This window comes from Synchiropus splendidus, chromosome 13 (genome assembly GCF_027744825.2).
Source record: "Synchiropus splendidus isolate RoL2022-P1 chromosome 13, RoL_Sspl_1.0, whole genome shotgun sequence".
NCBI classification, from domain to species: Eukaryota; Metazoa; Chordata; class Actinopteri; order Syngnathiformes; family Callionymidae; genus Synchiropus; species Synchiropus splendidus.
The window spans coordinates 4,020,907-4,035,723 of record NC_071346.1 but is presented as its reverse complement, the minus strand read 5'-3'; the positions used below and the strand labels follow the sequence as shown (position 1 = coordinate 4,035,723).

The 14,817-nt window shown below is 45.0% G+C and overlaps 1 protein-coding gene across 2 annotated transcripts in view; it reads left to right on the top strand.

The window, feature by feature from the left end:
- Positions 1 to 1,310: 1,310 nt before the first annotated feature.
- Positions 1,311 to 14,817, top strand: part of gnal (guanine nucleotide binding protein (G protein), alpha activating activity polypeptide, olfactory type) — a 42,667-nt gene continuing 29,160 nt past the window's right edge. The window contains exons 1-4 of one of the 2 annotated variants that reach the window (XM_053884480.1): positions 1,311 to 2,026; positions 11,535 to 11,607; positions 12,305 to 12,359; positions 13,299 to 13,418. In XM_053884480.1, the coding sequence (XP_053740455.1) occupies positions 1,567 to 2,026; positions 11,535 to 11,607; positions 12,305 to 12,359; positions 13,299 to 13,418 (708 nt within the window). In that variant the 5' untranslated portion in view covers positions 1,311 to 1,566. Of the gene's footprint in view, positions 2,027 to 10,473; positions 11,304 to 11,534; positions 11,608 to 12,304; positions 12,360 to 13,298; positions 13,419 to 14,817 lie in introns of those variants that run through there. The other variant, XM_053884481.1, reaches the window with a different exon arrangement.

The following is a 14,817-nucleotide window of genomic DNA, read 5'->3' as shown; positions in this document are numbered from 1 at the left end:
CTAAATATATATGAGCTTCATGAAAACCACGACAGTTTTCGATGTAAAAATAACTTGCGCGTCTATAAATAGCTCCTTTCCTGTTGACAGGTCACTTGCTCTCTGGTCCTGTTGGCGGTCAAATAACTCCATGTACTCCTTAGTGCTGACATCTAGAGGTTGCTTAGAGAACTGCATCAACTCATAACAAATTTTGAGGTTTAACAGCCAAAATGATCAATATTATTGTCAGAACCTCGAAGAAAAAAAAAGCCATTTAGAAGGAAATGCGTAATTTGATAAATATAGACATGTATTTATTGTGGAAAGGTTCGTATATTAAAAAGATGTGGACGTATAGAAATTGTAAAACGTTTTCGTAGAAAATAAGACTACTGTGCTGTACATAAATTATATTGTACTTTAGACAAAACACAGGCGCATTTAGCTGCTAACTAACATCACTAATAAAAAAACACATTTTATAGACTCAAACTATTGTGATCTTAAGCTACAATGAGAGAAGTCACACTCATAAACATGGTGTTGAACTGGTCTGTTTTGAATCACGCTGGCCTTCACAACTTCAATGAAACTCGCAGGACATGTTGTGAACAGTTCGTGAAACAGTTCGCTTTTAGTGGACCCCCTGCAGTTGACAATGGGTTCTGTCGGTCTGCTGCTGTCCCATTGAGTTCATTTAAACTCCCCTGTTATTACATCAATGATATTTTAAATGCTAAAAAACTGTATCATCAAGGGTGGAAATGAGCTGCTTGGCTGAGGTCTACACTCCCTGAGTGTTTTTTCTTTCTTTCTAATTTACTACTGTTGATTTAAAAATATATATATATATATATCATTTAATTCCTGTGGATATTTGCTGGTACATGCACATGAATGTGTGGAGTTTTCAAAAAAACAACTATGTGATTTTAAAACTAATATTTGTGAGACGAGTCTTTCATTTTTCTGGTGGTGTTTTTCATATTTCTTTGACACGGTCTGTTCCGTTGACCTCCACAGTGCAAAACTGACAGCATATAAGATGATTCAGTAGAGTGGACGCGATGAAAACCCTCGTTTGAGCGGAGTTTTTCAGCCCTTTTGACCAAGACAACGCGTCTGATCTGTGGGATCAGGGGCTCCAGTCATGCAGAAATGAAATGCGTGGAATGAAAATCATGAGCAACATTCTCGAAATGGCCATGTTGTGGAGCGGGATGACGCGCGGTGCATTGCACCTAACACGCGTGCACGCAGATTGTGGAGCGCGCTGCGGCTCGCCCGCCTTCTCCTCGCCAAGGTTCCGCTTTTGGTTACTTACGGTAAGGTGGACCCGCAGTGTGTCCACTGGAGGATCAGGTGATCCGCCGACGAGGACGCCAAGCCTGACTGGGGAAAATGCAAAATGACATCTAGCAAATGTCGGAGCCCGTTTCACTCCGGTTTTCGCCTCAGATTCGGACTTAAATCGAGCGAGCGCGGATCCGATGTGACGATGGAACGTTAGGAAGGTGGCGCCGCCGTTTCCCCGCGTTTTATTTTTATGAGAAATCTCACCCACAGACACATATCGGTTGAAAGATGGGGCTGTGCTACAGCTTGCGTCCCCGGCTCTTCGGGGACCTGAGCGGATCCATCTCCAACGCCGCCTCCGACTCGGATCCGCCGGCTCCGGAGCAGCAGCAGCAGCAGAGCCGCGCCGGGGGAGGCGGCCCGGAGGACGCCGGGGGATGCGGGGAGACGTCGTCGCTGCGAGGCCCGCTCCGCCCCGGGGAGCAGCGCCGCGGAGAGCCCGGGACGGACGGCGTCCTCATTCAGAACGGGGGAGGCAGCAGCGGGAAGGGGAGCAGCGGGAAGGAGCGCGGCCGACGCTTGCAGCTGCTGCAGAAGACCAGCAACCAGAAGCAGAAGAACTGGGACAAATTACTGGTGGAGGAGAAGGAGGCCGAGAGGGAGGCCAAGAAAGTCAGTAAGAACATTGACCGGGCGCTGAAGGAGCTCAAGCGGGAGTACAAACAGACCCACCGGCTGCTGCTGCTCGGTACGTATCTGCCTGCTGCCTGCTGCTGCTGCTGCTGCTGTTACGGTCGGAGCACAGAGGCCTCCTGAACCCTCGCACTCCCCCATTCATGGGTCTCAACTCCACCATCACACAGTCACCTCCCCGACCCTTCGGGGCCTTCTGTTTGAATAAGCCTCAGCCCTGGATTAATTCATAGGATGAAGTATAATTCGCTTTTAATAGGAGCGTGATACACCTGTGAGTGGTGATGGAGACACAGAGGAGTCATTTCACCTGAGTCTGATGGAGTCTTGAAGACACCGCCTCAGACACCTGAAGGCGTTTTGAAATTGCCTCATCCGGGAGTGGAAGCTTTGGCTCTGCGCCGAGTGTCTCACTGATGTATGAGCTCAGAATAAACCCAGCCACTGGTGCCACTTGTTCAAGCAGGTTCTCTGACTTGTGAGCTCATCAGTAGGTCAGGTCTAGGGTGAGGTGTTTACCTATCCAACTAAGGTCGTCTAAGCCATTTTGAACTATGCAAGGAAAAAAAAAAAGCAAAATAGTGAAAATAAGGTATAAAAACATTTGGTAAGACTTGACTTCAGGATGGTAGGGGAAGGCGAAAATGACTGTCCTCCGGATTGTCGAATATTTTCAGGTTGTTTTCCAAACAGCGGTAGAGTCACTGTCATTTTCGTAAACGCAGTTGCAGAGTGTGGATATTTTTGACAACCTTGCGACACCAGGTGGCGCCGACGGGATCTAGCTAGCCGCTTGCTTTCCTTCTTTCAACTGGTCGTGACCATCACACAAGCTAGCTGCCCTCTGGTGTTGCTCTCTGCCTTTAGCGGTGAAGAGACATTCTCACTGGCGCCCACCTCAGTGATGTCATCATACTGACATGCTGTTTCCCAGCAAGTTAAACACAATCTCCTGTAATACACTCAGCTAACTGAAAAAAGTGTCACCTCGCCAACAAGCTAGTGCTCGACGATCTCAAGCGTCTCGCTGTCGTCTCTGTCACGAGACGCCGATTCGTCCGGCCACTAGAAAGTCTGGCCCTGTTTGTGGATGGATTACAGGAAGCCGCGGTCTAGGAAGATCCCGGCTCCTGAAGTGACACGCATCAGATCTGAGAAGGATGGAGAAAGGGAAATCCCTCATGTGGTAACAGATCAGCTGCCAAACCTCACAGAACCTGATCAGGCATTGTGACGGCTCTGCGAGGACAGACGCTGTATTCTGTGGTCGGCCTGAGCGTGAGACGTAATTCGACATGGAACATTTGAACTTAGTGAGGGGTATGTGAAGGGTCAAAAATTTCATAGGTCGGTGTGATACACAACATGGACAGAGGTCTTCTCTTGTTGTTTAGAGCGGAACATTCTTGTCAAACTCAAGGTCCGTGGGCCAAATCTGCTGCACCCAACCATATTCTGTGGCCAGGCTTTAGCTAGGAGGGCGTCTGCAAAACATGAAAAAATGGACACAGGAATCTCGACCGTAGCTTGGCCGCCAGATTACGCCAGTATATGGCAAGAATTGGGTGTCCATTTTTTCATGTTTTCCAGACGCCCTCCTAGCTATAAGCCTGTCTGCAGCCCACACCAGCTACAAGTTCGCAAGGGTTGAATGTAATACTGAAGTGAAGATCGCTGTGTTCACACTATGCTTTTCATGGAATTGAGAGAATATATAGTTGCTTTATTGTGCTTATTATTATGTTGACAGCAGCATAGTTTAAAACCAGACATTTTAAACTCAATCGACTAAGCTAGCTCACAACACTGCAGCTAGTCATTTTGAAGCCAAGAGTCTGCCGAATTATGTCGTTTTATTGAGTAAAAGTACTTGTCTGGAAAATATTTACATGTGTGAGTACTCCACTGAAGAGGTTGTTTCAACACTGCTTCAATGATCTGGATATGTTGGTCGCTGCAAAACTCTCCTGATTCTCCACCAGACTCGGGTCTTTGCCAGGACACATCAAGGTAAACACTGTCGCCGACAGCTGTCTCGGTCGGCTGCTGTGTGTAACCGTAAAAGGTAAATGGAGGGAAGAAGAAAGGGAACTTCCTGACAGATCGGACGACTTTGTTTCATTACTCTATCAGAGAGTTGTAGTAGGCGGTGATGAAGTTTTTTAAGGATGAGACTGGCATCCGTTTGGTTGAGTCTGTCCACCACCAACACTGTGTCGGCTATACTTTACTGTACAAACACACCAAGCATAAAAGGGATTTAGAAGAATGTAGGGGTGCGAAAAGTACTGTTTCACTATAGCTTGAGTTGAGTGGAATGAAAGTAGACTTTGTACTCATCTTCTGGCATTTTGTACAGTAATTTCAGTGCAGTCTTGACAGTGTAAATGTAGTATTTTTCCTGCTGTTTTTCTACTGATCTGTTTACGACTTCACAGCTGTAGTTTTGTGTATTAGCTATGTGTGACTTTGCCGCAGTAAAGATAAACTCTCTTCCATGTTTGGTGATGGAAGGATTCTCTTATCTTATCTGTCCTGTACATTGCTCAGCCTAAACATTATGACCACCCTCCTGACACTGAGCTTGATGATACGTGTTGTAATTTGTGTCGCGTAAAACTAGACAAGTCTGAGAGGTTCTGACTCAGTTCTGGACCTGAATTCACATCAGAACTGAACCGTGGTTGTTGTGTATCGGCCGCTCACCAGAGTTGGACGCTGCTTTTAGGCTTTCCGCAGTGTACAGGGTTCATTTATAGACTCGTAATGACCTCGCCGTTGGTCCTCCCTAACTTGTTGGTTAGCTATGCTAATGTAGCATTGCATCTTAACCTCTCCTGTCGTGCTTTTGTTGGGTTCCAGTTCCCACGGAAGTGGGAAGTTGTAGCTAGGAATATCGTCGCAGCCGTTTCAGTTATCAAAGTCGGAAAACAAGACGAGAAGCAGCTTCACGATGTGACTGTAAAACCTGCAGGAAACATTTCAATTTCTATTTCCTGTTTCCGCTCAGAGAAGCCATCTTTGATCGGGTATTCAGGGTGGTGAGGATTCTCCCACTTTCCCCACTTAGGACTCTTACAACTGGGAATTTTCCAGTTAAGTTAGCGATACAAAGTTGCTAGCGTCACATGATGGCAAGCGGCTGCAAGCCCCTCCCACTTGAAGTAGTTTCACTTCACTTAATATTTGTCACGTCCTGTTTACATTAAAAGTCTAAAGTTAGAACAAATTCAACCAAAACAGTGCTGTAGGAAGCCGAATTAGTTCTTGCTAAAGTTGACTAGCCCCGGCCCAAGCTAGCCCTCACCAGCGGTATCAAGTGTCGAGCCCTATTTTCCTGACGGTTTGTGGAGAAACTGTGTGTGTGTGTGTGTGTGTGTGTGTGTGTGCGTGTGTGCGTTCATCTTTGAAGTGATCCTGCTGTGAGCCGACACGGCTGCTGCGTGGAGGTAATTACCCCGAGAGACAAGTGTCTCATCTTCACAAGTCACTCGGCCAAGTGTCACACAAGTCTCCCAGCTGCTGTGACCTGTGATTAGGGCCCCAGCCGCGTCCCTTAGTTCCGTAGCATCATCATTATTTTCGGTGTTATCTGTCCCGCACGCGTCGACGCTGGAGAACGGCAGGTTTTTCCTCTCTGCCTTCCGGGACCTTACACCGGTCCAGGCCTCCTGACTCTTGTTGCATGCCAGAGGAGCAGAGGTGGTTAGTGTTGCTCTGAAAGTGGACACCGCTCAAATAGTGTTACATTTCAAGGTATTCCGGCTAATCTGGGTCACATTATCTGTTTGTGTTCGCAGCAGGCTTTTTTAGCTTGGCTTGTTTTACCAAAACACAAAGCTATTTTTGTCCACTTCATGTCAACAAACAAGAGGAGTGAAACTGTGTTGGAAAACTTTATTTGCTCTTGTTATGTGACAGTGTGTGACAGATTTAACGTGTTGTTGTTTCCTCAGCTCCGACCAGTCGATGGAGGAGAGCAAAAATAGGACCAAAAACACATCTTAAAACCACAAAATGTAAAAAATAGAGCTGTAAAATCCTTAAAATATTGAAAGCGATTAAGGTATTTAACAAATGTAAAACAAAATAGATTCAAAGTTGCAACGGTACTGCTTTTAAACAATGTAAACTTTAAAGAAATATGAGCCACAATACAAAGAAAGGTCTATATATGGAATTTTAAATTTGTGATTCAAATGTTCAGTTACTTAAACGAACAAAAAATAAAAGACAACAGACAAGAAACAACATTCTTTTTCAGTAACATGAAAGCAAAATTAGGAATTTATTTTGAGGGGAGAATATATACAGTATATCGAGAAGATCATGATTATTGACGTGGAATATTCTATATATAGGTCATTTAAATTTGATTATTAATGATGTCAACATTTGTAATAGGAAAAGAAGGTTGTCGGTAAAATAAATGTAGGTGAGTGAGCTGAAAAGAGGAGCCTTCAAATTAGCTCAAATAAGTTGCGATATCATGAGACTTCTTGAGTCCAAGTAAAAAATATTGCCAAGCTGTTGAATGAATGTCTGTATTGGGACCTCATTATTTGGTCTGGATGATGATGAATGTCCAGTGATGTGCTTGACTCTTCTGCGCCGTGGTGGTCAGTATATCAGAGGGACATGTGGACACGTTTGGACACGAAGCTAGGCAGGACAGGTGGTTTGGACAGGTGGAGAGGAGACACCAAGAATGTTGTGATGGAAGAGAACTGGATGAAAAGCGACCTGGAGAGGAGCTGTGAGTGGGACAAGAGCACAGGCTGGAGGTGTCATGCGCTGGAGACTGGAGGTGTGTGACAGGTTGTGGGTTGGAGAGGATCCACTTGGTGAGCAACACCTGTCCGGACAGGTGTCAGGTGTCCATGCTGCGGGATCAGCAAAGGGAGGTGTTCACCTGCTGCCATGGGAGTGTATCAGGTGTCCGTGATGGTGGAGGCCATGGGGACCGAGCTGCGGACGGAGGAACCTGAAGAGGTGTGGCAGGTGGACTGGAATGTCGGAGGGTCTGCTGCATTCATAATGAACCGAGTTCTAACATTAACCCCTCTGTACTGTAAACATCCGACTGAATATCTTTGGAGCAGAAGCCGCTTCATTGTTTGTCCTCTGTGACTGGACTCTCTCTTTTTTTTCACCTGATCAACAAGCCGGCGAGGGGTCAGACAATGAGTAGCTTGTGGGGAGTGACTCATTGTGTCCTGGAGGTGAAAACTTGACTGATCCACTGGAGCCCACCGCGTGCAGGGCCTCTCTCTCTCGTGGACTTTGCTTCTCATCGCAGCGTTTTATCATTGACTGCCGCTGAACTTTGCCACCTACTGTCTGGAGTCTGGGTTCTGATGAGTTATCCCCTTTTATGTAACACTCACTGACATGCTGACGCGTTTGCACAACATGAATGAGGATTGGAAACTTTCAAATGTTAACAAACGCCCCTTGGTTCTACTATTTACAACGAGCAGGTGTAGCTCTGCTCGCTGCCACCAGAGGCCGCTGTGGGTCAGCTGCTGTTCTTGACCTTGCGCTCAGAAGCGGCGAGACGGGTTTTTGTCTGTCGTCTCAAGGTTAGTGGGACTCAGTGGATGTGTAGTTTCCACGGCGGCATAAACAAAATTAACTTTGCGTGGAGCTCAGCTTTTGTTACTCTGCTCTGCTCGGGTTTACGTCCAGTCAATAGTGCGGGTGCTATGTTACTCAATAATCGTGCTGTTTCTGTGGTTGGATTTCCAAGTTCCACTGTTATTTTTCTTGTCTCTATATCGGCCACAGAGCTGCTTTAGCATCAGTTAAAAGTCTCTTCCATTCAATATCAGAAAAATAAAATTCTAGTTTGACAGTGATGTTGGAGTTTGGGGTTGCAGTGAACTTTACACTGTTGCTGTTTTTTTTTTTTTTTTTTTACGTTATTGTTTAAATGAGATGTTCCAACACCTTATCAGCATAATGTCTAACGCTGCGATCAAACGTCTTGTTTGGGAAGTGGTAACTCGGAATGCCGAGACAACTGGGTTCAGCCGTCATGTGAGTTTTTAGCAATATGTTTCAGGCGATATATCGCGTCACTCTCCTAAAGTCGCGGCCGGTTAACCAATCAGAACCCAGGTTTTACAGTGACATATGCAGAAGGGTGAAATTACTCAACAAAACTAAGAAGATCAAGTATCAAAACAAGGAAAACGCAACACATTTCATATAAATTAACACGATAATGGATCTTTTTTTCATCTTTATATGGCAAAAAAAATCCAGAGATTGTAAACTGGACACCTGAGAGCAGTTGCAGATGAGAGGTATTTATTTATAGCTCATGAGTAGAAGCTAGTATTTTCACAACTGTGAAAAATCCCCCCTTTGCTTCCTTGTTTCTAAGTGGCTTGCTCCTTGGCTCCGTCCTGTTTGATGCCATGTTGGGAGAGATAAATGCAAATGGGAGGACTGTTGTGGTGTCGATGAAGAACTACAATTCTGCCTCTCCTGTCGGCCATGTTTACTCTCCTCAAACTTTCGACTGACTTACTCAAAAAACCAAAGTCAGGGGCCACCGGAAGCCAGCGACCACTCGGTGCAAGCAGCGCTACAAGCGTTGTCTTGTCACCTTTGATGTGAACAGTCCACTTAGGAGTTCAGTTGTTAGAGACTTGGAGTAGAGCAGGTGGCGGAGCGCTTGCCCAGTGCATCCCTTGGAACCCATTTCACCTGTCTCTGCTTCAAGTGTCTGTCCTGCTGCTTGTGCTTGAATGTGGTCTGCAGCGTCTAACCTGAGCAAACCCACATCTCGTTTTGTTTGAGTGAAGAGGAAGCAACATGAAGGTCAGGCTGCTGCCACAACGCTGACACAGTTTCCCTCTTTCTTCAATGCTAAAATACCTATTAATAATTTGACATTTTAGGGTTTAACTTGTATTACTATTCAACTAATAAACTGACGAATTGTGATACTCAAGCTGAGCATTTAATTAATTAATTTATTATTATTTATTCCTTAACCAGCCAAAAGGTTCCTATGCCAGAGTGTTGTGGTCTTCTTCCTGATAATGCTGACTGGGCATTATACAGTGTACGCAGAGAGAATGACCGGCAAAGACAGAAGATGTAGGAAGGTGGTTCAACTTCTTCCTTCACTAGAACAGCTACCACTGAATGTGGTTTGGATTCAGCAGACCAAAAATGAAGTGAAACAGAGACCAACTATCCCCTCCTCCTGACTATTAACAAACAAAAAGTTCCTTTGTTTGAAGTTAGCAGGAAAACAAATATCGATGATTTAAAAAATGGTTCCATCTCTACTTTACTCAACATCTCAACAGTTCCTCCGGCAAGAGACTCATCCCAAATAATCTTAATGTTGGGTGTAAAAGCGGGAGATGGTGGTTGACAAGGCCGGTGATCTCTGTCGAAGCTGGCAGCCATCGTGTCTCAGCTCGCTCATGTGACCCGCTACTCTGAGCGGCCCTTGACATTTTGGGATTGGAAGCTAGGAAAAGAAGCGGATTCCCTTCGATTGGAAATGTACCTGACTTCAGCGTAGCAGCTGGGTTTGAATCCCAGTTACTGCTGCCAGTTATTCAGGTCGAGGGGGCAGCAGCTGAAGGAAAAGAGACGCAGATTCCCAGCAGAAACCGGCTCCACCTGCTGGTGGAAGCTGGGTGATTCCAGGTCAAATGAAAAGCACTGTTTCTCCATCATGTCCTGGGTCAGTCCTGGGTCTTCCTCCCACTAGTGCAGGAGAGATCCTGGACACTCACTTTAATAGTGAAGTCAAACGATTTTTCTAGATGAATCCTAGGTTGAGGGCATTGGTTTGTCTGTCTGTGTTGAATCATTGGATCAAATGATTTGGGAATAATCCAGAGCACCCTCTGGATCAGGAAGCTTTACCTTATAAACTGCGTGCATGTGACTCATTGTACATGTATTAAGCTCCTGGGCAGTCTAGCATATGTGTGTGTTGGACTGAAGATCCAGAGGTCCTTGGTTTGACTCCACATTCCGGGGTCACTTTTAATAGTTTAATTTTCAGGTGTGAGCTGGCAGGGAGGTTATCCTGTATGAAGGACGCTTCGTCATTGAGAGGTCGGGAGCTGAAGCAGCTTCCCAGACGTTTGCACTTACCCAGTGCTTTTGTAGTGTATTTTAAGCTCTCACGGGCCTGAGTTTGATCAGAAGCAGGGTGAGAAGCACCTCAAAGTACAGGTTTTGTGAGGTGGGAGGAAGCCCTGGGGCTGACCCACCTGTGAACAAATGTGTTCCCCCTGAGGAGTGAGGAAACTCTGGATTTCTTTGCTTCGGTTGCTGCCCCCGCAACCAGGTTAAGCAGAAGAAAACTAATGAATGCAAAGTTTTTCTGAACATTAAAGTCGCATCTATCTATATATATCGATCTATATCTATCTTTCTACCGATATATATAGATATATATATAGATACATATATCTATATATATATATGCTTCGGTTGCCCGATGGTTCTGGACTGTTAAAAACACTGCACGCGCAGGTAGAAGTGTATTTTCCATCGTAAGTGGGTTGCCAGGTTGGGTCAGGGCCAGCGCACTGACAGAGACCCAGCCCCTCTGTGAAGCAGCACACAGGCGTCCGGGTGTCCAACCCTCTTCCCCGAACACTTTGATAGCAGTTTCGCAGCCGACCGAACCGACCGTGGCCTCTCGATACTCGCCGCTCCGCGTTTGAAAATGCTAAACGAGCGCAGGCGGCGGTTTTCTAACGCGGGTTCTCGTCCAGTTCCACCGTCCGCGGCTACTTCCTGGTGCCACAGCGAGAGGCAGTGCTGAGTTAAAGAGACAGAAATACTGGTAGAAATTCAGAGAGAGAGAGGGCTTGGAGCAGCGATAGGAACAGTTGACTGGATTCCCAGAAATCGAAAAGGCTCCCTCTCTGCTCTTATTTATTTATGTTTTTTTCTTATTTCCTTGTTGAACCGTGTGGTTGGCTGGTGAACTCGCAGGCGGTGTGGATGACGGCTGCTGCGGCTAAAGCGGAATTGTAACGGGGGAACATAGTCCTCCCTCCGACGGAGAAGAAGCCTCGCAGAGATTTGACATTTTTATACAGCCGACTCATTCTTGGTTTTTTTTTTGTTTTAAAGCACAGCGTCAATACAGGTGTTTTTATATCCATTTTAACGATTCCAGAAGGAAGGGTTAGGGCGACGGAAGATGGGTTGTTTGGGCAACAGCAAGACTGAAGATCAACGCATCGACGAAAAGGCACAACGAGAGGCGAATAAAAAGATAGAAAAGCAGCTGCAGAAGGAGCGACAAGCGTATAAAGCAACACACAGGCTCTTATTACTGGGTAAGGCTGTTATTTCGGTACGGTATAGCGCTGAGAAACGTTAGCTCGAACACGTAGCCCCGTTTGACAGCGCTTGCAATAATATGTCATGGGGGTGGATATTGATGGAAGCTCCGGAGCCGACTGCTAGCTGGGCTGTTAGCTTGGCTGCTACCGCCAAAAAAACACCGTGTGTCTGTTCAACGTCCTCCCCTGGGTGACATTTCTGTCTTCTGTGGTGTGTTTTCGAAGGTGCGGGAGAGTCCGGAAAAAGCACCATTGTCAAGCAGATGAAGATTCTACACGTCAACGGCTTCAACGCAGAGTGAGTCCTAGCCTCTCGATCGAATTCGCTCGTGAGCCCTCACGGAACTGATGTAAATGCACATATTTCCTGCTCGCGAGGCCAGAATGTAGCATATGAATGTGTTTTCTGTAGGCACTGCAGCGCCTGTTGGGCCCAGTATCCCATGCAAAGCAGCTAATATCTCCCCCTCCTCCTCCTCTCTTCCTCCTCCTCTGCTTCTTTTTCCTCTTTTCATGTACAGTTATCAGACATATGTGTGTCCAACAGACGCCAAATTCACTCTTCCTTTTTTTTTTTCATGTGAGAGGGTGAAAGGTTGTGATCGACACAGGCCTATTGATGATTTGTTTTGCTGCAAGGCCTTGCATGGCATTGATCTTACCACTGGTCTATTTTAAACAGGCCCAGTACATGTCAAAGTCCTGCAACTGTATGAATATCCTCTTTGTACACTTTTTCTATTATTTATTAGACGACTTTGCCTGAAGAGGCCAGATTTTCACCCTCTCTCTTTGAGATTGTAACTTTGTCAGATGATAAAATCCTGATTGTGAGTCGGGTTTTGCAATTTGGCCGATATCTGGCGCATGCTTTTCCACCGCTATTGTACGTGTTCTTGCGTTGGAATAACCGGCGGGTGACCCCTGACAGCCTTTATGATAAATCTTGTGTGTTTTACTGTCGTTTTGTAACCGCTTTTCTCTTTCCGATGCAGAGAAAAGAAACAGAAAATCCAAGATATTCGGAAAAACGTGAAGGATGCCATAGTGGTGAGTTCTGTCGCATGAATTTTGGGCCAACCTCGCGAGCAAACAGAGGCAGGCGTCTTGTACCGCCATGTTGCTGATGTATTCTCAGCTAGCTGAGGTTGTAACTCGCCAACTAGCGTTAAAACTACTAAGAACTTCTTCTGTTTCGTTCACTGTGACTGGTTTCTACCAAGCTCGCCTGATGTTAAAGAACTGGAACGTGATCCTGGGCGACTGTCACTGAAGTGATGTCATTGCTAGCTGATCGTTACAAAGCAAATCGAGCTTTAGGTTAGGGGCTGTGTAGCCTTTAGGATAACTCACTGTTCAGAAACTTCTAGAACATGAGGTGGTGTTTCAAGTAGGGCTGCAACTCATGACTATTTTAGTCAGCATACGGCACATACGGGTTGACAGACACACCTACATGATTGTTGTGTTGTAAATACAATATAAATTAATGTAAATGAATACATGTATGTGAAGTGTTGTGAACACTTGTATTATGTTAAATGCTGTTTTGAAACGTCACATTTGAACTTTAAACTCTCTAAATGTGTTGTGAAAGTATGTGTCCTTTGTGGAATGGTCCCATACTTCAGACGTTTTGGGTCACCATGGTCACATAGCCTCAGCCATTTCTCCTCTTAATACTGACTACAAAGAGAACGATGATGTCGACAAATGAACTGGTCGGCGACTGATTTAATAGTGGATTATAGTCGCGAGATGTTGCAGCCCTAGTTTGAAGTATCTTTTAATTCAAAGTACTTTGTTTTAAGTGAAGGTGAAACAGTACTGTAAATTACTTTAGGATCCAGTTCTGTATTGAAAAAGGTATTTCTAGGCTTCTAGTGACATGTAATGATGAGTTTATAACTACCTCCCGCGATGCACTAGAATATTTCTGACCATGTGATTGTGGAACTCCCTTTAATGCTCTCGTCTTCTTTTCCACAGACTATAGTGTCAGCGATGAGCACTTTAATACCCCCAGTCCCACTAGCAAACCCAGAGGACCAATTCAGAATCGAATACATCAAAAGCATAGCACCTCTCTCGGATTTTGACTACTCACAGGTAAGCCGGTCATAATGTTGTGAGGAGACGTGTGAGAGAGTGCTGCCGAACACATGAATGAGGAGCGGATGTGTCTCCTCTGTGCAGAGTTTTGATGGATTCATGGAAACTTCTCCAGTGTGATGAAGCGTTTGATAGCGTGGTGGTCATCATGTGTTGGATATGAAAATAACGTTTTACATAATCCCCTGTTTTGTTTTTTTTTTGTTTTGACTCCAAAGTTAGCAGGGCTGCTGAGTATGAATGCCATATTATGCTCTATTCGACATGCTTTTTTTCAGCGTTGATGAAGAGATGATTTATTTTGAAGAGGTCACCTTTTCAGAAGATCTTCAAGTCATGTTTGTATGTCGAGTAGCGAGGGGTGAATCATCACCTTTCATCACGAAAGGTAGTTTTTTTTTGGACCCACTCTTATCTATAAAGGCCCAGTCACCGTAAACAACATTGATTTTTTTTTTATGAGTAGTATTTTAAATACCAATACTCTCATATCTAATGGTGACTTTAGTGTGGAAGTTCATATCATTTTAGAAACTGAATTAATTTCTCCATTGACTTCTACTGAAATTTTCCTATATACTCATTTCTGATCTTGTGCTTTCCAGTCAACCTCAGTATCTTCATCTCTGACTCATCTAGTGCTGACTCCTGAGTCCCTAAACCAAGCACCATTGCAGTGACCACCACTGTCTGTTGCTTTCACCCATGTTACTTCTCTAATGCCTCCCTGCCTGCACTCTCTTCTTCACCTCTTTTCATCTTTGTTAACGTCGCCAGCTCATCTCACTCATCTTGTTGTTGACACCAGCAGAAGTTGAATATTTGAAGATTAGCGCTTAAATGAATGAAACCCTATTTCATTGTTGCTACTTTCGGTCGGTCATTCTAGAAAACAGAGCCCACAAAAGTAACTGCTGATGCTATGATCATAGGAAGGTAGTAAGGTAACGTAGTAGTCTAGAAATGATAATGTTTTGTGTTCATTTTATTGTCATCTAGTAAAACATTTTAAGACGTGTAGGGAGCTTTCAGAATCAGGGCCATGTGCTTGGGCTAACCTGGTCAGTTTGTGACTCTAAAGCATTGTCGTGATGTTGACGCGAGCGGCGGTTTTGTTTACATCTGTGGCTCATTTATTCTATTTGGCCCGGGCGCAGTTATTGGTTTCAGCTTGTTACCGTTATTTCCTTTCTGCGGACTATTTGAGGTAGTGGCTAAAGGGTGAAGCATTTTTTCTCTTCCTTTTTATTTTTTATGACTTCCTTTTCATGCGATCCTGCTTTATTCCATTGCATCAATAAGATGTTTATAAAGGTTCCCGGACAAATTCACTTTGTTTGTGACAGTTCTGCACTTAATCAAGTATATCCATGACTTATCTGACTGCTGTGAGGTG